Source organism: Salvelinus fontinalis, chromosome 9 (genome assembly GCF_029448725.1).
Source record: "Salvelinus fontinalis isolate EN_2023a chromosome 9, ASM2944872v1, whole genome shotgun sequence".
NCBI classification, from domain to species: domain Eukaryota; kingdom Metazoa; phylum Chordata; class Actinopteri; order Salmoniformes; family Salmonidae; genus Salvelinus; species Salvelinus fontinalis.
Genome location: NC_074673.1, coordinates 40,499,147 through 40,526,818, shown reverse-complemented (window position 1 = coordinate 40,526,818; position 27,672 = coordinate 40,499,147). Strand labels below are relative to the sequence as shown.

General features: G+C 42.0%; 1 protein-coding gene across 1 annotated transcript; it reads left to right on the top strand.

The window, feature by feature from the left end:
* The first annotated feature begins 530 nt into the window (after positions 1 to 530).
* On the top strand, positions 531 to 27,672 carry LOC129862581 (Fanconi anemia group A protein-like). Its single transcript, XM_055934371.1, has 42 exons — positions 531 to 769; positions 1,415 to 1,527; positions 1,663 to 1,759; positions 1,876 to 2,018; positions 4,072 to 4,167; positions 5,229 to 5,302; positions 5,467 to 5,567; positions 5,718 to 5,831; positions 5,958 to 6,021; positions 6,116 to 6,228; positions 6,356 to 6,432; positions 9,212 to 9,353; positions 9,545 to 9,678; positions 9,781 to 9,891; positions 10,000 to 10,095; positions 10,281 to 10,340; positions 10,461 to 10,549; positions 10,678 to 10,738; positions 10,841 to 10,890; positions 11,015 to 11,091; positions 11,250 to 11,354; positions 11,440 to 11,573; positions 11,747 to 11,817; positions 12,391 to 12,490; positions 12,608 to 12,795; positions 12,950 to 13,043; positions 13,260 to 13,478; positions 13,589 to 13,662; positions 21,426 to 21,557; positions 21,667 to 21,745; positions 21,879 to 22,039; positions 23,560 to 23,665; positions 23,852 to 23,911; positions 24,013 to 24,117; positions 24,215 to 24,330; positions 24,472 to 24,622; positions 25,100 to 25,162; positions 26,201 to 26,303; positions 26,418 to 26,493; positions 26,582 to 26,732; positions 26,826 to 26,924; positions 27,212 to 27,672. The coding sequence occupies exons 1-42, from the start codon at positions 709 to 711 to the stop codon at positions 27,308 to 27,310; spliced, it is 4,359 nt and encodes a 1,452-aa protein (XP_055790346.1). The 5' UTR covers positions 531 to 708; the 3' UTR covers positions 27,311 to 27,672.

The following is a 27,672-nucleotide window of genomic DNA, read 5'->3' as shown; positions in this document are numbered from 1 at the left end:
AAAACAATAAAATATAAATATAGGACAAAATACACATCATGACAAGAGAGACAACACAACACTACATGAAGACAGACATAAGACAACAACATAGCAAGTCAGCAACACATGACAACCCAGCATGGTAGCAACACAACATAACAACAACATAGTAGCAACACAACATAGTAGCAGCACAAAACATGGTACAAACATTATTGCGCACATTACTGTTCATTGTGTTATTTAATTAAAAAATAATTAGCTTTTAGTTTGATTTCTTAAAATAGTTTATACCTAAATATCAGTTATTGCTAGAGGGATTACTGACAGTGTCAACTATTATTTTCTAAATTGGATAGCTGAATCCAGATGGTCTATGATCAATCTTTACACTATCTTAAATATAGATGCCAGCTATATTAGTCAATCATTTAAAAAATAAATAATTTAAGATGATAAAAAAGCTACGTTTTTGATTGGCCTGGTATGTCAACAGAATACCGTCCGTGGATTGGCTGCGCAAAACCAGACTCAGACCAATGAGAGTAAAGAGCGCGCGGGACATGGAAGTAGCTCGACAACAACATCCGACCATGTCAAAAAATGATTAGCTAGTTAGCCAGCATATCAAAAAATATTCTCAATAACTTGCTAGCTAGCTGACTTACTTTACTAGGAGGTGAAAATGCTTGTTCTTGTTGCATACTAACGTTAATTGCCATAATCATGTCGCTAGGTGCGTCAAGTATGTGTCCCACTCAGAAAAGGACACTCTCGTGTCTGCTCGGTAAGTTGGCTAGCTAGCTAGCGGTAGCTTTGCACCACAACCACAAGTAGCAAAATACTACCCCATTCGTAGATGCGAACTGCTTTAGCGCCTATTGACGATAGTAGCGGTGCTAATTAACTATCTGCGTCTCCAAACACCTGTGTGTAAACGGAAGACGGACGCCACAAACGTGTTTGTCATCATTGTCACTGAAAAATACTGTCGACTGCAATGTTAAAACCAGGTGCATTTTGCATTTGAGAAATTATTTTGATGTGATATAAAAGTAGAGGGATTTATGTTTCTAGAACCGTACCGCAATTGAGAATCGATTGAGTATTTGGCTGTTTTGGCAAGTTTCAGAGCTAATTCGCCTTTATTAAACAGAACATGTAAGGTCATTGGACTATAAGGAGTAACGTTAATTAACGTCACCTCAATAATGGACTAAATTAGCCGATCTACTTGCCAGGTCTTCCTCTCTCCTCCTGTTCTATTCTAATCTCTTCCATTCTCTAGTTTATCTAACGTTATTCCGTAGCCTCAACTTGATCTTGACCCATGTCTTGACTCAAAACCCTAATCAATCCTTCATTGTCAAAGACTTTACCTGACTTACAGATTCTATGATGATAAAAGAACACAGTGTTGATCCTCTCACAGCAGGGCGTGTTGGGAAGAGGCCAAAGCAGGAGAATGCACAGGATCTGCAGGAGGCAGCAGTCCAGCTGCTGAACAGACACCAGAATCTCTCAGATCTGTTTCTGGAGGTGGGGGTGAGTGAATGATTCAAGTCTAGACTGGGATGGAGTCAGTGGACTGTGGTAGCAAGGGGCACTATAAATAACATTTTGTGCCCTAAATTAGACTTGTCAGATTTAGACAAGTTACTTACTTTATCCTTCTTCTAGAGTCCAAATCCTTGCAATTTAATTTTCAAGGAGTACTCGGGACAGAAAAATGCAGCCAGTGAAAGTCCCTCACCTACAATTGGGGTTTCACTTCTGGGTGAGTTTTCAGGATATCTCCTCCATCAAGGTAAATACTCTCAATGTGTCAGTGGAGTATGTACTAGAATGCTGTGTGTGAGATAATTATGTAGAAATTGATATGTGTGTTTTCAGTGAGTGAGTTGAGGAGGAAGGCTGGGGAGCTGGGGGTCCCGGTGGCAGCCCTGTCAGTGAAGATGGTGGTAGAAAGACTGTTGGACCTGACCGGCCATATCAAAGGGGACCGAGAGCAAGTGCTGCTCAACTCCACTCAAAGGGTTTGTGCTGGGAATTATGTCTGGATATGCATCTGTCGATGTTTGTTGTCCCCCACAATTAAATTGGCCGTCATTGTAAATAAGACTTTGTTCTTAACTGACTTGCCTAGTTAAAAAAAAAAAAAAATCTAATCGGGGACGGGTCTGTGGATCTGTCGCCGTACGAAAGTCATGCGATATCTCAGACAGTACTGGCTCAATTTTGACGAAACTTGGGTTAATGATGCGTCTTGCCATAGAGATTTGGCATTTACAAAATGACTCTGATTGGCCCAAGATGGAAGCTATAGTAGTTAACTGAAATTTGTTAGTCACAGGATACCTCAATTGGCCCAAGGGGGGTGGGTGCTGCATCATTTGTGTGGTACGACATGTTTACTGTTGCCTTATTTCAAGTATGATTTTTCATCATCCAACATCTAGGCCTATAGGTAGGGGTGAAAGTAAGCCTGTCCAGTATGGAGTCCCAGCAAAATAAATAGTGGAGGTACAGTGTTCTGGTAAAACACAACCCTATCACAATAATTAAAACAAAGATGTCTGGAAAGCTGTAGGTTATTATACCATAATTTATCATTATCGCTTGTCAGTTGCATGAAACATTTTGGAATGGAGTTGAAAACAGGTGGTATACGCTCCAAAATGTGGTGTGGTTCAATGTGAACACTAACATTTTACCAAGGCAGAGATGACTGGCCAGGGCCGAGACGCGCACAGACAGCAGTGGACGCATCAATCAATTCAGGTTACAAGTGTATGTATCAATGAAGGGATTCGATTAATCCCCCTGAACTGGGTAAGCGTTGATTGCATTGAATTTGGAACTAGCCTGCCTCCCGGGTGCGAGCAGGGTGGCTTGTTCTGGCCGACATGGCGAAGACGGCTCGAAACAAAAGTGATGGAGGTTAATCGCATGGAGTAACGAGTACGATTCTGTGTTTTCATGTGCAAAAGTGATAGATTTTGATAAAAACACTTTTTGGCTTTCATAATGATATATATATATTTTTTTTTCATCTTTGACATACAGTTTATTAGGTATACCACTCTGTTCACGAAAAAGGATCGCTCCTACAGACAGTCACGTGGCTGTGGCTTGCTATATAAAGCAAGCAGGCAGACAGACATCAAGGCATTCGATTGAACGTTAGAATGGGCTAAAGGAGTGACCTAAGCGACTTTGAGCGTGGTATGATTGTCGGTGCCAGGCACGGCGGATCCAGTATCTCAGAAACAACCACCCTGTCATGGGCTTTTCGCGAACGACAGTGTCTTGGGTTTACAGAGAATGGTGCGACAAACAAAAAAATATCCGGTCAGCGGCAGACCTGTGGGTGAAAAACAGCTCGATGATGAGAGAGGTCGATGAAGAATGGCAAGAATCATGCACGCTGACAGACGGAACACAAACAGACAAATAATGCCGCAGTATAACAGTGGTGTGCAGAATCTCAGAAAGCACAACTTGTTGATCCTTGCCACTAATGGGCTATTGCAGCAGACGACCACACTGGGTTCCATTCCTATCAACTAAAAGCAAGAAGCAGCATCTCCAGTGGGTACGCAATCACCAATGCTGGACAATTGAGGAGTGGAAAAACATTGGCTGTGCCAACGAATCCCAGTTCCTGTTGCGTCATGCTGATGGCAGAGTCAAGATTCGGCCTAAGCAGCATGAATCCATGGCCCCATCCATCCTGGTGTCAACGGTACAGGCTTGTGGTGTACTGGTGTGGGGATTGTTTTCCTGGCTCACATGATGGGGGTCAGTGCACTGTTGTAGATGCTGGATTTATTTTAGAATGGACAATCGTGCCTGCTGTTTGAAGTGATTTGTTTAACAATCAGATGAAAACATGCCTGGTCGTGTTCATGCCACATTAAAAGGTTTTACGGTTAAATTATATGTATTTACTACTAGGCCCATAAAAATAATTTGGTGGTCCCATACCAGGAAGAAATTACATCTAGTTTCACCCCTGCCTATAAGACTATTGTTTGAGATGTTTTACATAGCCTATTCCTTTAGGAATGTTCACTGTCCTCTGTCCAGGTCCAGCTCTCCGTGCTTTTCCAATCAACCCGTGAGCTTCTCTCTCTTGAAGCCTTCTGCTCTAAACTCTTCTGGGAGGAGTACTGGAGGGATCAGGTGAGTGTGTGCACACAAACCAGACTCTTGTCTTTATACTGCCAATGCCATACCTTTGGGTTTTGGCAATTTGAGCCTATTGTAGATTTTTTGTTTCATATATCTGTTTGTGTGTACCTGACAGTTGCCTGACAGTTTTTTCCCATCAACTTGTCCAGTGATTTTTGTTGTCAACAGTTAGAAAGTTTGCATAGAAAATAGATGCGACAATTGCCTGTTACGGTGTGTTTCCATTGATCTGTCTTGTGTCGATTTAAAAACATCTGGACGTAATGTCACAAAACAAAAGTTTCCGCAAAAACCTAGGACCCTGGAGTGTTGAATAAAAATGGAGTGTTTCCAATATCCATTTAGGCAAATTGCACATTAATAAATTGGTGACAGCCTGTATGCCCTCCCACCTATCTGATTCATGTTCTGCAAAAGCTAGCATGGATAGAATGCAAGAATTGATTTGCCAAATTCTAATAATTCTCATGTGCCAACGTATCGCCATGGTCCGTGCCATGGGGAAACTTGCATCCAGAAAAGTAAAGCGAACCATTTCATTCATTCTTGAAAGTCAGGACAATCCTTGTCCTGCAAATAAAATACACTTTTTTTTAATGGTTTAAAAAACTTATAGCATGCATTAGGCATGTATAACTAATGTGAAGTCGAGCTTTATAGTTACGTGATGACGTCACGTCTCCTGCGTACCTTCAGAATAATACGAATATTTTTATTTATTTTTGAAATTTTATTTTGTTTCGTCAGAGAAAATGTGTAGTGATGTCATGTGTTTTTTGTTTTGTTATTGTAATTTATAATAGGAAAAAAATATATATATTGATCATCATTTATATGAAAAACACTTTACATCATTTGTCACGAATAAAGTTAGACAAAAGAGAAATCCAGCCCTGGCAAACAGACAACATTTATCTTTAGAACATTTCTCCTATAGCTACCGTTTCCATTACACATATCGCAATGTTATTTTTTTGTGACATTGACACAGTTTTACAAGACAAAAGCAATCAAAACCTGCCTAGTGATTTCCTTCCCTGTTCCTTGTGTAGAAACAGCCCATGCTGGAGGTGGTGTACCACTTACACACTCAGAATATCCTCTCTCTGGAGTACATGTTGGAAAGGTATCTGACATTCTAGCTGATAGCTACCCACTGTTATACAGTGTATGAGATTCTGTGTGTTGATTCAAAAGTATTTCGAGATTGAAATGAGGTATGTGGGATAGAAACACAATCTCTATTCATTGCTAGGCTATTAATCTATTTCACATGGGCTCTTATTGCAGTGAGAATGGGGTGAGGTCATGGTTGATGTCTGAGTTGAAGGCTCTGTGTGGTAGGACAGCTACTGAGGAGGGAGATGGAGTACCTCAGCAAGTTCTATCAAGTAGGCCTTTACAGTAGTGTTTCATCCATCACGTTGAATCAGTACTATGTATACACATCTATTCTTATCTGGCAATCACCTCACCTCAGTCTACCAGTGTTGTGTCCATATGTGCTCTTTCTATACGTGCAAATGTGTATTGTGTTGCAGCTGTGGTATCTGTGTTGGTGCGAGCTGTTTTTGAGGAAACCCAGGACTCCACAGCAGCACCATGCAGGAGGCTGTCCCACGTGTGCCGTTCAGTGCTGGATGACATGCTCTCCTGTGAGTATACAATCCCTCTCATTGCAGCTCAAAGCTGCGTTCAATAGACAGAGGCTCTATCTTGTCCAACTGCTAAGATTCTTTTGTTAACCTTTTGTGATATTATGTTTGTCCATTCTTTTTAAGGGGTACTGGATACTTTGAATTGCAAACAAACCCTGCAGTCTGGTGAAACAACAGCTGAATTATGGTAAAGGAGAAAAGACTGCCAAACAAACGGAATTATAGAACAGGCCTAATAATCCATATTCACTCTTTTTATGTCTCTCTTTCTGTTTGAAAAGGGTACAGATGTTTGATGCTTCCTTGTGTGGTGTGTCTGTATCACCTGATGCACTGCGCCGTTTCTTCACCCACTCTCTCACACACACTCTCACCTACAGACCGAGACTCAAAGGTAAGATCACAGAACTTATCATTGACATCTCTCTTTAATATAGCTTCTCTTGTAAAACAGCCACCTATGTTGTCAAGTTTTAACTCATCCTGTCATCTGAGTGTTCTCCTCAACCTGTATTGTCTAGTATCTGATGCCATTGCCATGCAAAGAGAGTGGGGCTTTGCTAAAACCTGCAGACTGTTGACCTCCTTGTTTCGTAAGGTAAATGACTTGTGCTTTGCTCTACTCTGTTCTAAAGAAACATGTAGATACCTTTTGTACATCTATAAATAGATTAACCTGTCTGGTTAATGTGAGCTGCTTCTCAAAATATGTATTTTCTTATGTAGTTATTTGTGTGAATGTACATGTACATCAGAACGGGAATGATAATATCCCAGTGGGTGTGATTTATGACATGGTGTTTTCCAGGACATTGTGATCTTTTGTGAAAGTACGGTAGGATGTGTTCATTGTATTATTAAGATTGACATTTGAAACATGTACATTTTTCTTTGTGTTAACTGTCAGGAATTGTGAATTTGCCCAAGGTGTGGGAATGCTGGATACAAGGATAAGGCGAACAAATTATATATTTAAAGGTTTATTAGACAGACATATGCATATGGGGCGACAGACACGTTCCTCTGAGAGGTTCATAGTAATCTGCCAACCTACTCAAGGGCAGGCATAAATACTCTTTCTTATCTGTTCGTTCTTCAAGTTTTCCAGGCCCCTTGCCTGATGACTCAGAGCAGTGGAAGAATTCAGTCTGTTTGCTACATACAGTGCCTTAAAGTATTCACACCCCTTGGCCTTTTGTACATTGTGTTGTGTTACAGCCTGAATTTAAAATTGATTAAATAAATATATTTTTTTAACTGGCCTACACACAAAAACCAATGTCAAAGTGGAATTGTGTTTTTAGACATTTTACAAATTCATAAAAAATGAACATCTGAAATGTCTTGAGTCAATGAATAATCAACCTCTTTATTAGGGCAAGCCTAAATAAGTTCAGGAGTAAAAATGTGCATAATAAGTTGCAAGGCCTCACTCTGTGTGCAATAAGTGTTTAACATGACTTTTGAATGACTATCTCTTCTCTGTACCCCACACATACAATTCTCTGTAAGGTCAATCAGTGAATTTTGAGCACAGATTCAAACACAAAGACCAGACGTTTTCTAATGCCTCACAAAGAAGGGCACCTGTTGGTAGATGGGTAAAAAAAAGTCAAACAGATATTGAATATCCCTTTGGGCTTGGTGAAGTATTTAATTATACTTTGGACGGTGTATCAATATACTCAGTCACTACAAAGATACAGATGTCCTTCCTAACTCAGTTGCTGGAGAGAAAGGAAACCGCTCATAGATTTCACCATGAGGCCAATGTTGACATTAAAACAGTTAGAGTTTAATAACTGTGATAGGAGAACTGAGGATGGATCAACAATATTGTAGTTACTCCACAATACTAACCTAATTGACAGAGTGGAAAGAAGGAAGCCTGTACAGAATCAAAATTTTAAAACATGCATCCTGTTAAGGCACTAAAGTAATACTGCAGAAAATGTGGCATAGCAATTCACTTTTTGTCTTGAATACAAAGTGTTGTGTTTGGGTTAAATCCAATGCAACAGTGAGTATGACTCCAATTTTCAAGCATTGTGGTGGCTGCATCATGTTAAGGACTGGGGCATTTTTCAGGGTAAAATGGATTGGATCTCAGCACAGGCAAAATCCTAGAGGAAAACCTGGTTCAGTCTGCTTTCCAGCATACACTGGGAGATTAATTCACCTTTTAAGCAGGACAATAACCTAAAACACAAGGCCAAATCTACACTGGAGTTGCTTACCAATAGGACTGACTGTTCCTGAGTGGCCTAGTTACAGTTCTGACTTATCTGCTTGAAAATCTATGGCAAGACCTGAAAATGGTTATCTAGCAATGATCAACAACCAATTTGACAGAGCTTGAAGAATTTTGCACAATCCACGTGTGGAACGCTCTTAGAGACTTACTCAGAAAGACTCAGCTGTAGTTGCTGCCAAATGTGATTAACATGTTAGAACATTGATTCAGGGGGTAGAATACTTTATCTAATCAAGATATACGAAACAAAAATAAACTTCAGTCAGCTGAAGACCCTGGTGAGGATGACAAGCACGCAGATGAGCTTCCCTCAGACTGTTTCTGACAGTTCTATTTTTTTATATTTTTTACAAATGTTAGATTTTTTTTCTTCCACTTTGACAGACTATTTTGTGTAGCTCGTTGACAAAAATGTACTTTAAGTCCATTTTAATCTCACTTTGTAACACAGCAAACTGTAGAAAAGGTCAAGGGGTGTGAATACTTTCTGAAGGCACTGTATTTCAGTCTGAGACTGCCGTCATTGAAGTTGTTTGTGGGGATGTGAAAATGAGCGGTTGGATCAATTCCAACCAATAAAAGTATCAAAGTCAATGTGTTTTCTGACTCTGGCCCAACCCGTCGGTTTCTAGGAACAGGGAGAACAGTTAGAATGTGGTTGTGTTCTAGAAATTGTCAGGAGGTACTCGAATCCATTGCGGAGAAGAAACTAATGTCTGTGGGTGTGGCTTAGCGTTTGGCCAGAGAAGGGAGTTTGGGTAGCCAGGCAACCCCTGGTCAAAACATGAATCAAGGTTGTCGGGTCCACTTGGGTCACAGAGTGAGCCGTATAATAGATGTGTATATCATTTAACACCACCGATGACAGAATTTACAGCTATTTGCCCTTGGTCTCAGGGAGGTCACCTAGGATACCAGGTTCTGCTTTTTGGTGATTCCTAACCTCTTGGAAGTCACTCGGGCTGAGTTCAGATTTAAGAGGGAACATGGCTCCAGTCCATTTAGTAATTGACCTGTAAAACCGGTCTATAGAATAACAAGTGTAAACTTTTTCTTTTGCAGAGATGTGACTTTACTGTCTCTGTGGTGTAATACAACATCCAGCCCTTTCTCTTTGTCTTAGTTGGCAGTGATATTCAAGGTAGAGGAGCTTCTCTCTCACCTGCAGCAAGTATTGGAGACGCATGAGGTCAACTGGCAGCATGTGCTCTCCTGTCTCTCCACCCTGCTGGTGTACAATCCAAACACCCAGCCTAGCCTAAAAGGTACGCACAAATCAAAATAAAAGTTTATTCATCACGTGCACAGGATCCCCAGTGGGTGTAAATGGTACACTGAAATGCTTACTTGCAGCTCTTCCTTAACAGTGCAGAATAAATGTAAAGTAGCAGCACACACACACACTTAAATGTCATAGGAGTGTTGTTGGAAATAATTATTTTTCTCTGTACCTCAGAGCTGCTGTCCAGGCTCCTAAGCTCAGCGTTTGAGGGGTATGACTTGGAGAACATGATCACTGCCTTCCTCCTGGCCCGTCAGGGTGCGCTTGAAGGGCCTGGTGTTTTCCCCTCCTACAGCGAGTGGTTTAAGGCAAGTCCCCTCAGCTTAGTCAGTGGCTACTAGAATATTATTTATTGGTCCCCTTATTTTTGGCTCTTTTCAATGAAGTTGGCTTCTCTCCTGTCTTCCTAGATGTCTTTTGGTGGTGCTAGCAGTTACCACGGAAACAGTAAGAAGTCTTTGGTGTTCCTGCTAAAGTTCCTGTCGGACCTGGTGCCCTTTGACCCCCCACAGTATCTGAAGGTCAGGTGACAGACACTGTTTGGCTCTACTTTAACATTTTACTGCTGGTCTGGGCCCAAATCTAAGTGTTTCTGAATGCTAATGTCTCTGGATTGTCTGGTCTTTCAGGTCCACATCCTCCATCCACCCTACGTGGCAGTGAAACACCGGGCCCTACTGCAGGAGTATGTATCCCTCACCAAGACCAGACTGGCTGACCTGAAGGTAGGGCCTAGATTCGCTGAACCAGTATTTGATGGTACATAGACAGACTGAGACATAATACAGTTATTACAATGTAACTAACTCGTACTGTTTGATTTGTCATACCACAAACCCTCTCATCATGCAGCCCATTAATCTACTCTCCTCCAGCTGTATAAACAGGGTCGCCATGTCTCTGTCTGCAGGTCTCAATTGAGGAGATGGGCCTTTATGAGGATATCTCTGGAGCAGGAGCCTCAGTGCAGGTTAGAGTGCCTTCTGCTGGTTGTTTATGCATTTGTGTACTGTCCCTTTTCAATTGTTTTTTTATATGTGCTCATGAATGTGTGTATCACTCTTTGTATCTGTTCAATATGCCTTCTCAGCCCCAGTGTCAGGCACGTCAGGATGTGGAGAAGGCAATCTCGTTGTTTGGGAGCACAGGAAGGATATCTGCCACTGTCATGGAGGCCAGGTACACTACAGCATGCTACATAACTCTCACAAATCACCTATTGAGATCAGTGTACTGCATGACCTACTTATCCTGTTGTCCTACACTGTCTTTATGTTTTAAAACACTCATACTTTTTCCTACTCCAGCATTTTCAGAAGGCCTTATTTCCTGTCTCGTTTCCTCCCTGCCCTCCTAACCCCACGTGTGGTAAGTGTTATGCTCTCTTGCTTTAGATTGCATGGATTTGACTGAATGGTGTGTTTACGGGGTCTGTCCAGATATTGTATTCTTTGTCTCTGTCCATTTCAGCTTCCTGTGAAGCCTGACGCCAGGATGAATTTCATAGATTCTCTTAAAAAGTATTTTCTGGCATTCACACTCAGCCATACAACCACTCACCACACAGTTTTCTGTCATATCTTTGAGACTGATACAGATGTTTTTTGTATATTGATTCCAGTTTTGTTTTCTGCTGTCTACTAGAGTGGAAAAGATCCCAGCTGCCCAGCACTCCTCCTACATAGAGTCATGTCAGAGAGAGAGACAGAGGCAACAGGACAGTGTGTACCATCACATTATACCATGTTTAACACCCTACGCATTTTAATATAATCATATATTTAATATTAGCTTATCCCACCCTAAGCACCACTGTAGTCATATATTTCTGTGCTTTTGTCCATGATTGAAGAGCTGTGTTTTACTTGATTGTTATCAGGTAAAGGAGTCACTGTGGTGAATGATGATGATAACCCACAGGAGGTTCTACAGGTCCAACTACAGGAACATAGAGCCCTGCTAACAGAGGGGGGCAGTGACGGAGGTGAGCAGACTGCAACACACACACACACACACACACACACACACCAAAGCAAACCTAACTTATCTCATTCTCTCTGGCTTTACAGAGGTGTCAGCCCAGCTGGCCAGGATCTCTCACACTCTGAGTATTGTGTTCCCTGAACGTGCTGAGGAACTGGTCAGCCAGACAGTCATCAAGCTTCATGTAGATGAGTCTACTTTCTCTGAGCTGCACAATAAAGTAGGAAGGAATGCAAGGAACTTCTGTATTTCTCTCTTTCTTCTACTGTTTTCCCCCTGCTCTGTCTCACCTTTTCATTCCCTACTCTATTTGTCTGTCTGTCAGGATATTTGTGCTGGCCACGCTCTCTGTCTCTCTCACACTGTCTGCTTATCTACCCTGTCTTTGTTCAGGTGGTGAACATGATCCTGAGGAGCTTCTGCCAGAGCCTTTTGAACGCCTCCAGAATAAGCCCACCAAATAAGTGAGGAACTAATCATGTCACTTAGTAAAAATCTGAAAGATGTATGGAAGAGTGAGATCGTTTTTAAAGTCTATCAAATCAAATGTTATTAGTCAGATTGTCGTGTGTATTATGTGCTTGTTAAAGGCGGTGTGTATGTGGTCAATCTGACGTCTGCATTGGGTGTGCAGCATTTACAGTGGTACGGCCTCTGCAGAAGTCAGGGTATTCATACTTCTTGCGCTTCACAGAGCAGCGCAGAGCTGTTGAGCAGAGCTGTTGTGAAGGAAGTGAGTTTGTGTTTATACAGGACCTCCTGCCCCCACCTACCGTCAACCAATCATGACAATGCGGCACTATACGGAGCTCTCCTCATTGTTAAAAAATGTGTGAGGCACATGGCAATGCGGTACGGAGCTCAATTTGGCTTCTGCGTACCTCCGGATTTCCCGCAATTGCATCATACCCTCCATACGGAGCCTCCGACCACATTTTCGGATCAGGCGTAAATGGGCTCTTAACCTCCCAGTGTAACACAAGTCAGCATAAAACTGCACTACTCTCATTTGAGTTTAATGTGACCTGTGACCCAAGACAGAGCCCCTGGGCATCCCAGTTTGTCAATATCCTGCTGGGACACAGACAGCTGCTCACTGCCCTCCTGCACCGCATGTGGGACCTGCTTCACAACCAGGTATCCATCTCTCCATTTAATTTTTACTGCCTCTTTCTTTCTCTCGCTCTCTCTCCTTTTTACCTCTTTCTTACCCCCCCTTTTCTAACTACAGTCATCTTCTGTCCTTCTCTATAGGGGGTATCATTGAGTGCTGCACATGTGCTTGGACTGGCAGCCTTTGTTGTGCACCTTCATACCTCCCAGCCACAGTGCCCCAAGGTGCAGCTGTGCCCACCCCTGCTGCCCGGCCCTGTGTCAGTACCAGAGGCACTGACCACTGCTCTACCCTGCACCACCCAAACCAACATGCTATTCTGTGTTAGGTGGGTGAGACTGGAGAGGGACCCTCAGCATCTAGGATTACATAAAATACTTATACAGTATATTATAAACCAAAAGGCCCAGTTAACTTTAGTTCAATAGGACAGTGTTATCTTAAGATGTATTTGTGTGGACAGCTTTGTTTTTGTTTGCCAGGTTCTGCGTGGCTGCAGTTTGCTATGGTCTCTGCAGGAGTGAGTCACTGTGTGATCAGCCGCAGCAGTATAATCCCTGCGGCCTCTATAAAAAGGTATGCACGTTATTCTTTCAGTGTCACTGAAATTATGCTCTCTCTTATCACTCAGCCACACTCTGAGATGCCCTTTATGCAAGCAGCAGGGGGCTGGTGTTTGAGCAGAATGTCACATACAGTAGGGCTGCAGTTGTACCGCTCTGCTTGACTGCACTGATCACTGTCCTGCGTATTCCTGAGTGTGTGTGTGTTTTTTGTATTTGGTATTTGTAGCTGCTCTACCTAATTCCCAGACTAATGCCAGATATGAGGAGGTTGCCCATTGAAGCGAGTGGGGAATCTGAGTATGTGGGGGCAAACAAACAGGGTGAGGAGGAGAATCGTGGGTTGTGGAAGAGTGTTACTGACACAAATACGACCTGGAGGAAGTCAGCCTGGGCGCTATGGAAAAACGCCACCTTCCGTCTCCTAGTAAAACTCCCAGGATACCAGGTGAGGATAACTGTCTATACATTGGCGTAAAGCTCCACCAGCCATCTCAGCACATTGACATATCTGCTTCTCATTTTCTTGGAGAAGTTCTAATTTTCATATTTTTCTAGTTCTCATTTTCAGAGTGGCTGGCAGCTGAACTCAGAGTTCAGAGGAGTGAGGATGCCCTGTCTGACCCAGATAGGTGAAGCACATGCCTAAATATGCAGCACATACACACATTAATATAAAAGTTTGGTACATGACCAAAAGAATGTGGACATTTGCTTGTCTAACATCTCATTCCAAAATTATGGGCATTAATATGGAGTTGGTCCCTCCCTTTGCTGCTATAACAGCCTCCGCTCTTCTGGGAAGGCTTTCCACTGTATGTTGGAACATTGCTGCTGGGACATGCTTCCATTCAGCCACAAGAGCATTACAGGCTAACTACACCGATCGCGTTGCAAAATAAATGTCAAAATCTTTATTATTCAATTATTGCACCCCCACTGCTCGTGCGCGCCAACGAGCGTCTGCGTTGCCAAGAACTAAAATAGAAGTCAGTTCTATTTGTGACGCAGATCGCGCTGCAAGTCCTGGCTCTCCCATCTCCTCATTGGTTTATAGAAGCAGGTACCCACGTGCCATCTCGTCATTGGTTATACCCACGTGGGTGACAAAGCCGAAAAAGGTCGGTGGAGGTAATGCACCTAATTTATGAAAGTTGCCAATCGCAATATAAAGTCAAGAGAAGAAAAGGCCTGGAAGGAGGAGAGATGACTAGAAACGATTCGGTTGAATGTTTTATGTGTGGATTAATTGGTGGTATGGAGGACCTTGTGTATTTCAGGTAAAATAACAACTCTGTTTATATCCCAGAACAAATTAGCTAGCAACAGCAAGCTAGCTAAATAGGACAAATTAGCTAGCTAGCAACAGCAAGCTAGCTAAATAGGACAAATTAGCTAGCAAGTGCAAGCTAGCTAGCTAAATTGCCATAAATGTTTAATGCTTTTCGACCTGTCTGGTTCCACTGGTTGATAAGGACTTCTTTAATGAACACTTCACCGGTGATCTTGTATCGTTTCAGGTACAGGCCTTGGGTCAAGGAATATTGCTGCAACTTCAGACGATAGATTCATCATAACCTGTAATGAAGGAAACAAAAAGTGAAATTAACATGTCCTGGTTTCAAGAATTATATTTCACATAGATTTCCCTAAGTAAGCATGTCCCTATTATTATTATTTTTTTTAATATATATATTTTAGTTTTTAGGAAAAGGCTGGATATTTCACCTAGATATCCATAATATGACAACTAGAGGTCGACCAATTTATGATTTTTCAGCGCCGATACCGATTTATTGAAGGACCAAAAAAAGGACCCCTTTTTTGGGGGGAATATATATAAATTTGTAATAATGACATTTACAACAATACTGAATGAACAATGAACACTTATTTTAACTTAATATAATACATAAATAAAATCTATTTAGTCTCAAATAAATAATGTAACATGTTCAATTTGTTTTAAATAATTCAAAAACACAGTGTAGGAGAAGAAAGTTAAAGTGCAATATGTGCCATGTAAAAGCTAACGTTCAAGTTCCTTGCTCAGAACATGAGAACATATGAAAGCCGGAGGTTCAATATTCCCAGTTAAGAAGTTTTAGGTTGTAGTTATTATAGGAATTATGACGTGTCGACAATTTCTCTATACCATTTGTATTTCATATACCTTTGACTATTGGATGTTCTCATAGGCACTTTAGTATTGCCAGCCTAATCTCAGGAGTTGATAGGCATGATGTCATAAACAGTGCTGTGCTAAGCATTGCTAAGAGCTGCTGGCAAATGCAGTAAAGTGCTGTTTGAATGAATGCTTACGAGCTTGCTGCTGCCTACCACCGCTCAGACTGCTCCATCAAATATGAAGTCATAGACTTAATTATAATATAATAAACACAGAAATACGAGCCTTTGGTCATTAATATGGTCAAATCCGGAAACTATCATTTTGAAAACTAAATATTTATTCTATCAGTGAAATAAGGAACCGTTCCAAATTTTATCGAATGGGTGGCAACCCTAAGTCTAAATATTGCTGTTGCATTGCACAACCGTCAATGTTATGTCATAATTATGTAAAATTCAGGCAAATTAGTTCAGTTTGCAATGAGCCAGGTGGCCACTGAACGCAAGAGAAGTGACACAATTTCCCTAGTTAATATTGCCTGCTAACATGAATCTTTTAACTACATTTGCAGGTTTAAACAAATATATACTTGTGTATTAATTTTAATTAAGGCATTGATGTTCATGGTTAGTTACATTATTGCAATGGTTGTGCGTTTTTCGCAAATGCGCTTTTGTTAAATCGTCACCCGTTTGGCGAAGTTGAAGTAGGCTGTGATTCGATGATAAATTAACAGGCACCGCATTGATTACTAGCAATGCAGGACAAGCTAGTTAACCTAGTAATATCATTAACCATGTTTAGTTAACTAGTGATTATGTGAAGATGGAATTTTTTTTTTTTTAAAGATAAGTTTAATGGTAGCTAGAAACTTACCGTGGCTCCTTGCAACAACAATGTCCTTTTGACGCAGGTGGTCAGCCTGCCACGCAGTTTCCTCATGGATTGTAATGTAATCGCCGTCCAAAAAGGCAGATTACCGATTGTTATGAAAACTTGAAATCGATACTAATAAATGACCCCTAATCAGTCGACCTCTAATGACAACTGCGGTGTACAACATGGAAGCTTGTCAGGTTCTGATCATCTTACTATGCTTCTTCACCCGAGATTTGCCCCGACTGCTAATCAATCAGCTCTTTATTCTCCAGGCTCTGCTTTGTCATCAAAATGGACAAGCTTGCAGTGAGTGACATGTATCCATTGTGATTTTCCCTGCTGACCTTGTTATGAGCAAAACTTGACAAGGACCTTTACATTTTGGCCCTGATGTGTCTGTAAATTTTTATTTTTACCATCACCCATCCTTTCTTAGTAGGGTAGGCTTCAACCCATCATGAGAAACAATCAACAACGACCAGAACATCTTCCTTTCCTTTACATTTGGGCAGCGTGATGTATTCAAGCTGTAGATGTCTGAAGGGTCCTGATTGGGGAGGTGCTCGTAGTGTATGTACTTTCACTCATCCCTTGGTGGTGTTTTCCATACAAATGTTGCAATTCGCCATGACAGCCTCAGCCTCTTTCTGCTTCAGGATTCCACCATTTGCCCACAAAACGATAAACTATCTTGTCCACACCAATGTGTCCCAAAGAGTGGATCTGTGTCACCACGTAGGGTAAGAGTGCATTTGGCGCTACACATCTCAGGCTGTATTTCCACACACCTTCTTGATTGAGTTTGCACCCTGCAGCCATCCATTCCCACACTTCTTCTTTTGGAGCTCTGCTTTGCATGTCTCTAATGTGTTACAATGTATCCACGGTGTATTTCCTAATCAGTTTAGGTGACAGAGGTGTTCTCTTGGTAGCAGCCTTGGCAGCTCTGTCAGCCTGGTCATAACCTTTACTCTCGTCTGTGCAGATTTTTTCCATGTGATTTCAATTTCAAGATTGAACTTGTCCAGGTAACTGGAGAGCATTCAGTAGAGCCATCACTTCTGGTCCATTTTTCACAGGAGCTCCCAGTGATGTCATGAATCCTCTGTTTTTCTATATTTTTCCAAAATCATGGGTAAGGCCGAAAGCATACCTTGAGTCTGTGTAGATATTAGCTGTTTTTCCTTCAGCCTGTTTACATGCTTCTGTCAAAGCCACCAATTCCGCCACCTGTGCTGATGTTCCTGCAGGTAACGAGTCTGTCACTATCACATTGTCCATTGTAGTAACTGCCCAGCCTGCCTTCCTCACACCCCCTTCCACAATGCTTGAACCGTCTGTGTATAAGATGTACTCAGGGCTTTCCAATGGATGACTTTTAGTAAACCCATCAGAGATCTGATCAAAAACCAACTCACAGCAGTCGTGTTCAAGTAATGTAGTATCTGGATTACATGGTGTGCCACGTTGTATGATGATGTTAGGAGCCTCCAACACAGTGGACCACTTGTTCCAACGAGCCGCTGCGACCTGTGCAGCTCGATTCATTGTCAAGAGTATGAACAGCATGTGGACACTTGATGGTAAGATGTTGGTTGAGAACAAGCGATGCCACCATCGACACAGCGACGTAAGTAGCCTGCATAACTCTGTGACAGGGACCCCATCCCAATGCCTCATCATCCTGTTTTTTCGAATAGTAGCCTACAGGTTTCTCTTCTGCTGAATGAGTAATGTTGTTGGTTTCACTTGGAACCTGCACAACTCAGATAACAGCAGGTTTATTATGTTGATTGATGTCTATCCATTCGAGACAGCATGTCGACGATGTCGCCGTAGTTTTGTCTCTCCCAGTCAGTAGTTGTGGAAACAAAAGTGTTGCGCTAATCATTGTGTATGGATTGCATCAACTAATGTGTGATTGCCCCATTTTTGGAGGAGGTGAGTGCATCGCCATCTTTCATGATGGGTATCCCAATGTCTAACCTCCTCTGCTCTGAACTTTTCTTCAAATTCAACAAACAACTTTTTCTGTTTTTGAACACATTTGGTTATCTCTCCCCAATTGGTGGTAGAATTGGTCAGACCCTTAAGGAAAACATGTATTGCTCTCCATCCATCGGCCACATCTTGCTCTTCACTACCCACAGCTCCCTTTACCATTTCTTCAAGTACGCCATGTTCACAGTTGTTCAAAACAAAGGCTAATAACTGTAACCCATCATAAGGATGTAGATTGTATAGTTTCTTATCGCTTTAAATGGTCCCGCGTCTTCATACCCACATCTCGTGGATGCTTCAAAGTCTTTGACAACTCATCCAACTGTTTTGGAGATGCTGATTCATGTGATTACTGTCACTTGGGGTTTCTTTACTCCCTTTAACAGCCTGTGTTCTGGTTGGCATAAGACATCGTTTGTCACCGCTGTCAGAATCTGTTGACTCAAAGCCAGGCAGTGCTGATCAGATGCTTGAAACCTGATAATCTTGCGCAACTCAGCATGAGGGTAGATTGAGGGAACAAAGGGCCCACAGGTCGGGGCAAAGTCTGCCACCCTTGCCTCCTGTAATTGTTGAATTTTGCCTTTAAGGCTTTTCAGTTCACCAGAGCCCTCACTCACTGTCTCTCTGCAATGTCCTATCATGATTATGAAGAAATAATTTCTCATCTAGTTTTATTACTTTGTGTCCATCGTGTCTTTGTTTATGAGTTAGACATTCTGTATTTTTCCCCAAGCTTTTGTATATCAGACAGATTCCATGTTCCAGCTTTGTCAACAATAACGGAATATTTCTTTATCTCTTGCCTACACTTCAATCCAAGGTAACGCCAAGTAATTTAGTCTCCTCAACTTGTTCAACAGCCACACCATTCATTACCATATTCAGCTGAGGTCTAGAGCTTAGGGAATGATTTGTACCAAATACCAGTTTTATTACTGGCCACCCATTCCAAAACGACTGCAACTCCTTTTATTTATTTTTGTATTTTACCCCATTTTTCTCACAAATATCCAATTACAATCTTGTCTCATCGCTGCGACTCCCCAACGGGCTCAGGAGAGATGAAGGTCGAGTCATGCACCCTCCGAAACATGACCCGCAAAATCGCGCTTCTTAACATCCGCCCGCTTAACCCGGAAGCCAGCTGCACCAATGTGTCGGAGGAAACACTGTTCAACTGACGGCTGAAGTCAGGCCGCAGGCTCCCAGCCCACCACCAGGAGTCGCTAGAGCATGATGAGGCAAGTGAAGTATCCCCCGGCCAAACCTTCCCCTTACCCGGACGGCACTGGGCAATTGTGCACTGCCCTATGCGACTCCCGGTCACGGCCAGTTGTGACACCGCCTGGGATTGAACCCGGGTCTGTAGTGACGCCTCAAGCACGGCGATGTAGTGCCTTAGACTGCTGCGCCACTCGGGAGGCCCTGCAGCTCCTTTTTAAGAGTTTCAGTGACTTCCTTAACTGTGGTTGCCGACACGTACAGTGGGGCAAAAAAGTATTTAGTCAGCCACCAATTGTGCAAGTTCTCCCACTTAAAAAGATGAGAGAGGCCTGTAATTCTCATCAAAGGTACACTTCAACTATGACAGACAAAATGAGAAACAAAATCCAGAAAATCACATTGTAAGATTTTTAATGAATTTATTTGCAAATTATGGTGGAAAATAAGTATTTGGTCAATAACAAAAGTTTATCTCAATACTTTGTTATATACCCTTTGTTGGCAATGACAGAGGCCAAACGTTTTCTGTAAGTCTTCACAAGGTTTTCACACACTGTTGCTGGTATTTTGGCCCATTTCTCCATGCAGATCTTCTCTAGAGCAGTGATGTTTTGGGGCTGTTGCTGGGCAACACGGACTTTCAACTCCCTCCAAAGAATTTCTATGGGGTTGAGATCTGGAGACTGGCTAGGCCACTCCAGGACCTTGAAATGCTTCTTACGAAGCCACTCCTTCGTTGCCCGGGCGGTGTGTTTGGGATCATTGTCATGCTGAAAGACCCAGCCACGTTTCATCTTCAATGCCCTTGCTGATGGTAGGCTTTGTTACTTTGGTCCCAGCTCTCTGCAGGTCATTCACTAGGTCCCCCTGTGTGGTTCTGGGATTTTTGCTCACCGTTCTTGTGATCATTTTGACCCCACGGGGTGAGATCTTGCGTGAAGCCCCAGATCGAGGGAGATTATCAGTGGTCTTGTATGTCTTCCATTTCCTAATAATTGCTCCCACAGTTGATTTCTTCAAATCAAGCTGCTTACCTATTGCAGATTCAGTCTTCCCAGCCTGGTGCAGGTCTACAATTTTGTTTCTGGTGTCCTTTGACAGCTCTTTGGTCTTGGCCATAGTGGAGTTTGAAGTGTGACTGTTTGAGGTTGTGGACAGGTGTCTTTTATACTGATAACAAGTTCAAACAGGTAACGAGTGGAGGACAGAGGAGCCTCTTAAAGAAGAAGTTACAGGACTGTGAGAGCCAGAAATCTTGCTTGTTTGTAGGTGACCAAATACTTATTTTCCACCATAATTTGCAAATAAATTTATAAAAAATCTTACAATGTGATTTTCTGGATTTGTTTCTCATTTTGTCTGTCATAGTTGAAGTGTACCTATGATGAAAATTACAGGTCTGTCTCATTTTTTTAAGTGGGAGAACTTGCACAATTGGTGGCTGACTAAATACTTTTTTGCCCCCAGTGTATATGGTTGAATCATCAGCATACATGGACACAAAGGCTTTGTTTAATGACAGTGGCTGGTCATTGGTTAAAATAGACAAGAGTAGAGAGCTTAGTCAGCTTCCCTGTGGTACACCACACCCTACATGTTTGACATTAGAGAAGCTTCCATTAAAGAAAACCCTTGGAGTTCTATTAGATAGATATGAATCTACGATATGACTGAGGTACAAAAGTTATAGCTCTCTCAACAACCGGTTATGGTCAATAACATCAAAGGCTGCACTGAAATCTAACAGTACCGCTTCTACAATCTTCTTAATATCAATTTCTTTCAATCAATCATCAGTCATTTGTGTCATTGCAGTACATGTTGAGTGCCCTTCCCTATAAGCATGCTGAAAGTCTGTTGTCAATTTGTTTACAGAGAATTAGCATTGTATTTGGTCAAATATCATTTTTTTCCAACAGTTTGGTAAGAGCTGGCAGCAAGCTGAAAGGTCTGCTGTTAGAACCAGTCAAGGCCGCTTTTTTCTTGGGTAGCGGAATGACTTTGGCTTTCATCCAAGCCTGAGGACAAACACCTTCCTCTAGACATAGATTAAAGATGGGAGTGGCCAGAGTTGTCAATGCCTGGAGGTTTGTCATTATTGATCGATTAACAATAATGTTGCGTACTGGTATGTAACAGAGCCTGCGTGTGTATCAGACAGGAGTATCAACAGTGGGCGTGTCAGCAGCAATACCTGCCATCTCCTCTGGACAAGGGGGGCTGTGCAGGAGACTTAAGGACAGCCTGCTCACACATTCTCAACGCTGTCATGGACCAGAAGACAGTATGGTCAGCATGATTTGGCTTATGGCCTCCTGCACCTCAGATCATCCTGATTATTTGAATAACAGACATTGTTGAGTTGTTTAGTCTTTATTGCCTCTCTTTGTGTCCTTAGTGCTCCGACCCTGGAGAACACTGATCACAGACCCTCGGAGGCAGGCACCTGTCTCCCAGACATTTTCTCCAGACTTCAGGTACAGTACACAGGCCTTTTGATTGATTGGTATGTTAGTTTGTTTCTGTACATGATTCCTGTTAATGCTTTGTATTTCCTGCATATGTTTTGCACTGATTTTCATGTGTGTGTGTCCTATGATGTCTTTATAGGAGATTGTCTATGAGATGGAGCTCACTAGTCGCTCTCAAAGGACTCAAGATAAGGGACATTTCCTATTGGATCTGATTTCACATAGATGCTCTGTGACCTCTGACCTGCGGAGTATCAGCAGTGAGCTTAGCATTCAGCTAACATTACATACATGGAACAGGTAATGTACAGACACATCCTCTATACTAGGCTTTGGCGGTCATGACATTTTGTCAGCCGGTTAATTGTCATGCAAAAGAAACATGGCAAGAAGAACATGTATTTCAGAAGAACAGAATATGAGTTGGCCTACTATATGTTATCTGGCTATGTGTCCTGCTGTAGGCTTGTTCACTTAGCAGACAAGATATGCTTATAAATCCCGTCCCATTATTTTATATTATGATTTTATAGTATGAATATAAGAAGAATATTATTTTCCTCAGGCTGCACATGCTGTTCTCTCACCAACTGATCATATTTTCACCCATCAGATTATTCTCAATTTAATCTCGTCTTTACTAATATGTCAAATTTATTTAGATTTAGAATGGGAAAAAATAAATGTAATCTGTATGCACTCGGAAAGCAATTAGAGGCCGCTTTCTCGACGGTTGGTTTTTCAATCATGCCGGGTAAGCTACTCTGGTGATTTCATTCCACACATCAACCACTGTTTGAGGAGCATGGAGCCTCTTGCGATATTTCGCCCAAACTCTGTATGCCATGGGCTCTCCAACCTCGTCCTTCCAGCTACCCAGTGCTTAATTTGGGAAACCAATTCATATCTGTTTTGGAACATTGATAGTAACATGTTTTCACAAGGAAATAGGGACAGGATATTTCAATAAACTGTTGACAGCTCCTCTCTGTGCGCTGAAGAAAGGAATGAAGGAAAGAGGGGAGGAGATTGATACGTGCGGTGGTGAGATTTTCTGTAGCTAAAGGTAATGTGTCAGCCTATTAATTCTGAAAATATAAAAAATACCCTATTGCTAGGCTATTGAAAGTCAAATACAAATTCACTATGGTTGTAGACTAACTCTGTCAGCTGTCCGGCTAGACCAATTATGTACCAAAGACATCTTAAATATTTTTTTTTATGTTTTTTTGCCATGCATACTATGCGGGTAGGCTATGTATTTTATAACGGCACAATCATTATTTGAATTCAGTTTTTTGGGGTGCGGGGTTCATGTATAGGCCTATGTGTATTTATAAGCTCTAATATGCGTATGGTGTTTAGAATTTATCATCACCTTAAAGAAAGCGCTGTCCATTTCGTTGTTAGGCTTTGAAACAACATACCGTACACAACGACCATGTTTTCCACTAAGTTTCAAACTGTTGTTGAACTTCTCTCTTCAAATTGATCAATCACAATGAGCACAATAGTCATGAGTCTTGCCACCACTACTGTCACCACAACAACCCTACTCTACATCAGTGATTCCAACAGCCCTACTCTTCACCAGTGATTCCAACATGGTCACCCCAGGGTTGCATATTTTTGTTCTAACTTAACTCACTGAACTGATTTAACCCTTGATTAGTTGATTTAGGTTTGTTAGTGCTGGGCTAGCAAAAATATGCAACCCTAGGTGGGTCTGAGGTCTGCTCTACGCCATAGATATCCACTGTACTACAGTGTGAACGTGTGTGTATATTAACTTTAACAAAACGTGTGTTTGTGTATCATAGGGTGATACTGGCACTCCCTGCAGTCATGTTGGTTACAGTGAAGACTGGCGGAGGGAAGAGGACTCTGGACTGTGAGACCCTCATGGAACATATCAACCAGTATCAGGTATGCCACAATGGGGGTTGAGAGGGAGGTTAGACTAATGAATCATTCATTCAAGCTAATGTATTGTAGCTACAGTCTGTGTGAATCAATCTGTAGTTCACTTCTCATCTTGACCAAACCACCTACTATAGATGCGTTTTCCCAGATTTGATCATTATCGTTATACAATATCTCTTTGTGTATCAGAGGAAGGGCTGTTCCCCAGCTGGACTGCTGCCCTACCACCTCACAGCACACTTCTTAAGAGTAAGTTCCACTCACAGATTATTAACTGTACTGCTCTAGACCTGGGTAGACAGTGTTAACAACATATTGTGATATTTATCATATGAAATAATTTCTCATAGGCTGTGGTCATGGCCAGTGTGAGCTGTGACTGTGCATCAGGAGAAGTGAATAAGGCCATGTCCCTGATCAGTCTTCAATGTCCACTGCTCCTCGTCTCTGCCGGGGTACCGTACATTATACTTCCAGGATCACGTCTGATTTGTTTATCTGAGAGTTTTAATGTATGATGCTGACTCAGTGTAATTTGTGTGTGTTGGGCAGCACTGGTGGGGCCGTCTCTCCCCTGTATTGGTGTGTCTCTGGCATCGCCTCACTGACGGACAGCCCCTGCCTCAGCAGCTGCAGGTCCTGGCTGATTGTCACTTGTGGGTCTGCAGGTAAAACAGGATAATGCATATATGCCTGTGTATATAGACAGCATTTACTGATAATACTCCTTTACAAACTAAATATGTTGACTTTCATTTCTGTAATTTTTTTGCTCAATGATTATGTTTTTTGTTCTGTCTCCTTGGCAGTTCAAAGGATGGAGTGTCATGCCCTGTCCCCTCTGCCCCGCCCCTGCTCCTGGCAGCTTGTCTGCACTGTGTATGGGAAGGCCAGGCGAGTGGCAAGGGCATCAGGACAAGCCTGGAGATGTTGGGACAGCTGACAGAGCAGCACAGTCAGGTAAGTACACTTCTCTTCCCTATCACCAAGTGTTTCAAACTTAACCTAGATGTTTGTTCAAAAGGTTCACTAGCCATGTTTGTAAGCTTTGATGGAGTGGACACAACACCGCCAATTGAGAAAATATATTTCACACCACATAAAGGAGGTCAAAGTGCACAGAAAAAAAATCCCCATTTACATAGATTTCTTGGGATATATAGGTTTCTTGGAATATATTATTGGAATGTATTGGCAGTTGTGACACATTAGTAAGACACTGACACTCGCATGCTCAGAACTAACCTTTGGCCTCACACACACAGTTTCTTGTTCGTGATTCAGGAGTAGAGACACTCAGATGATTAGGGAACCAACTTAGCAGTTTTCTATTAGAGACGTGATCATTGTCACTAGACTCCATTTTGTCATTAGTTAGTAGACACCAGGGAAACTGCCATGTAACCTCAAATAATTTGTGCTGCCATTTGTCCCCAGCTGCTGGTGTTTCTGCTGTTCCTCTCTGTGACTGACCTCCTCACAACTTTTCTCACGCCCCAGGTACATTTACATTTAGCAGACGCTCTTATCCAGAGCGACTTACAGTTAGTACATTCAACTACATATCACAGTCATAGTAAGTACATTTTTCCTAAAAGTATTTATTAGCCAAGTCAGTGCTAGTAGGAAAAGACAAGTACAATTTTTTTTGTGGGAGGGGGGGGGGGGTCGCTGTGGGATTTAGTCAAGATACTGAAGAGGTGGGTTTTCGGAAGATGGGAAGGGACAAGGCTGTCCTGACGTTAGAAGGAAGCTTGTTAAACCATTGGGGTACATCATTCCTACACCTTAAGGCCAGGAGTGTTCCTGGCTAGGGCACATGGGAACTCCTAGCCCAGTGGTTCCCAAACGTTTTTTGCCCGCGACACCATTTTTTAATTAATTGTTTTTGTTGTTGCTCCCACCATTTAAAAATGTTTTGTTGTCAACTGCCAATGTTTACTTTTTTAATTAGGGCTATGACAGTCTATTACAAATCAGTCAGACCGTACTTTTGACAGTATTTTAATCTGAAGGAAGTATGGTTTGAAGTGACAGAAATGCATCAAAGGTATTGGCAAGTTCAGAAGATCATCAGGCAATAATTTTTTATGAACTTCTGTGTAGAAAAGAACATCATCATTGATGTTCTGTTTCCTCTCCAGTCTGTTCTGAGTCCTGCGTGGCTACAAGTTCCTGGGAGTCTTATCTTTCAGTGATAGGGCCGTATGTTGTAGCTTAAACTGTTGAAAAGATAGAGCCACATTTGTAGGAAGAAAACAGAAACCGCTCTGTTTATTACAACTGCATCTAGCTGCTTCTGGAGTGACGTAACCCCGGTTCTATGAACCAAACGTGTTTAAAAAAAATAATAATTTCAGAGTTTCTCTTGCGATCCCATTTTCAAATCAGGCGACCCCTAGTTTGAGAAACGCTGTCCTAGCCCTACATACTCAACAGTGTAACAGTAACGTATTCAACAGACTAAAACAACTTTTCTGCTAACAAAACATCACAATTACAACATTTCATATGACTTTTGTGTGACATGCTACATAGAGGGTGAAGGGCCTACAGAGAGCTCAGGAACTCTGTAACGATATCCTGACTGTCCTTGTGGACTCTGCTGACTGGCTGCTACTATTCAAGTCACCTTGCTCTGGTACAGTATATAACTTGCTTATTTACAGTAGCCTCTGGCTTTGAATATGTCCTATTTTGTGTTTCTGTGATGTTATATTTGGTATTTTATAATATTTTGTTTTTCCTATTCAAGAAAAAGGGCTATACCAGCCTGTGGCCATGGTAACATCAGATGAATACACAAGACTGATGCCTTTAGCCTTTTACAGGTATATTTACTTGGTCAAACTGTCAGTGTTGTCATCCATTTTCTTGTTTATATGTGAGTTCTGTATGTGTATTGTGTTTCCCTGCCAGCCTGGTCCCCCATCTTAACTTTGAGGTATTGGAGAAAACATTGAAGGCCCCAGGGTTCCTCCACACTGCTGTGCACTGCTACTCCTCCCTTATCAAGCTCTTTATGGACGGCCAGACTCCCTGCCCTGTGACCGAGCATCTGACTGACCAGGTGAGCTTATTTTGATATGCAGAAAAAGCAAAGATAATCATGTTTATTCATCACACAGTGGCGTTTTTCTGAATCCCGGTTTTGGTCTCGCAGATGGACCCCTCATATATTCTGACTAGAGCCCAGCAGGTGCTTCTGAAGACTATATCTCTGACATCCCCAACCTCACTGTCTCAACATCAGCTGAACCAGGTAACACATTTGTGCACTGACCACCCAGAGTAAGGCTGATCTCAGTCTGTATTCCATAGAGTAGGACTGGGTTGTGTAGTACTGGGTTGAAATCAGATGGATATGATACATTTATTTGATTTTCACAAACATCACACAACTACAGTCTGATTTCTTTCTGGGCTTTACCTCGCATCAGACTGTTTTTTACCAATGGCTGTCAAAACCCAAAATAATGATATACCCTGGTACTTCCTTTTGAACTACACAATACCCTACTTGTGACCCTTTCTCTCTACTGTTCCTAGCTGGAGGCCTTATGTGTTGATCTGGACCCGGAGGTGGCAGCAGCTCTGGTCTTTCACCTCAGCTCTTCCAGCCTCAGCCCAGAGCTGGACTTCCTGTGAATGGATGGATATGGGGCTACAGGCACACCACGGACTGTTAATGACACTAACTTGGCTTCCTTCATGAACAAGATGTATAAAGATGATTAGTATGGGTGCGAGAGGACTTGGTCTTTGTCCTCCAATGAAGAATATACTTGGATAGCTACATTATAATGTTGCCTTTAGGTTACGTGTTTGGCAGTTGTATTTTAATTCTGTGGAAGGGATTGTGGAAGGGATTGTGGTTTTGGGAGCGCAGTTTATATTCAGCATTGTAGAAAGATACCTGGACACAGAAGAGCCTGATCACTTGTATAGCTGTTTAAGTTTCACCAGCCCTTATGAACGTTGTAAGAAATAAACTTCATCAAATACCTTAA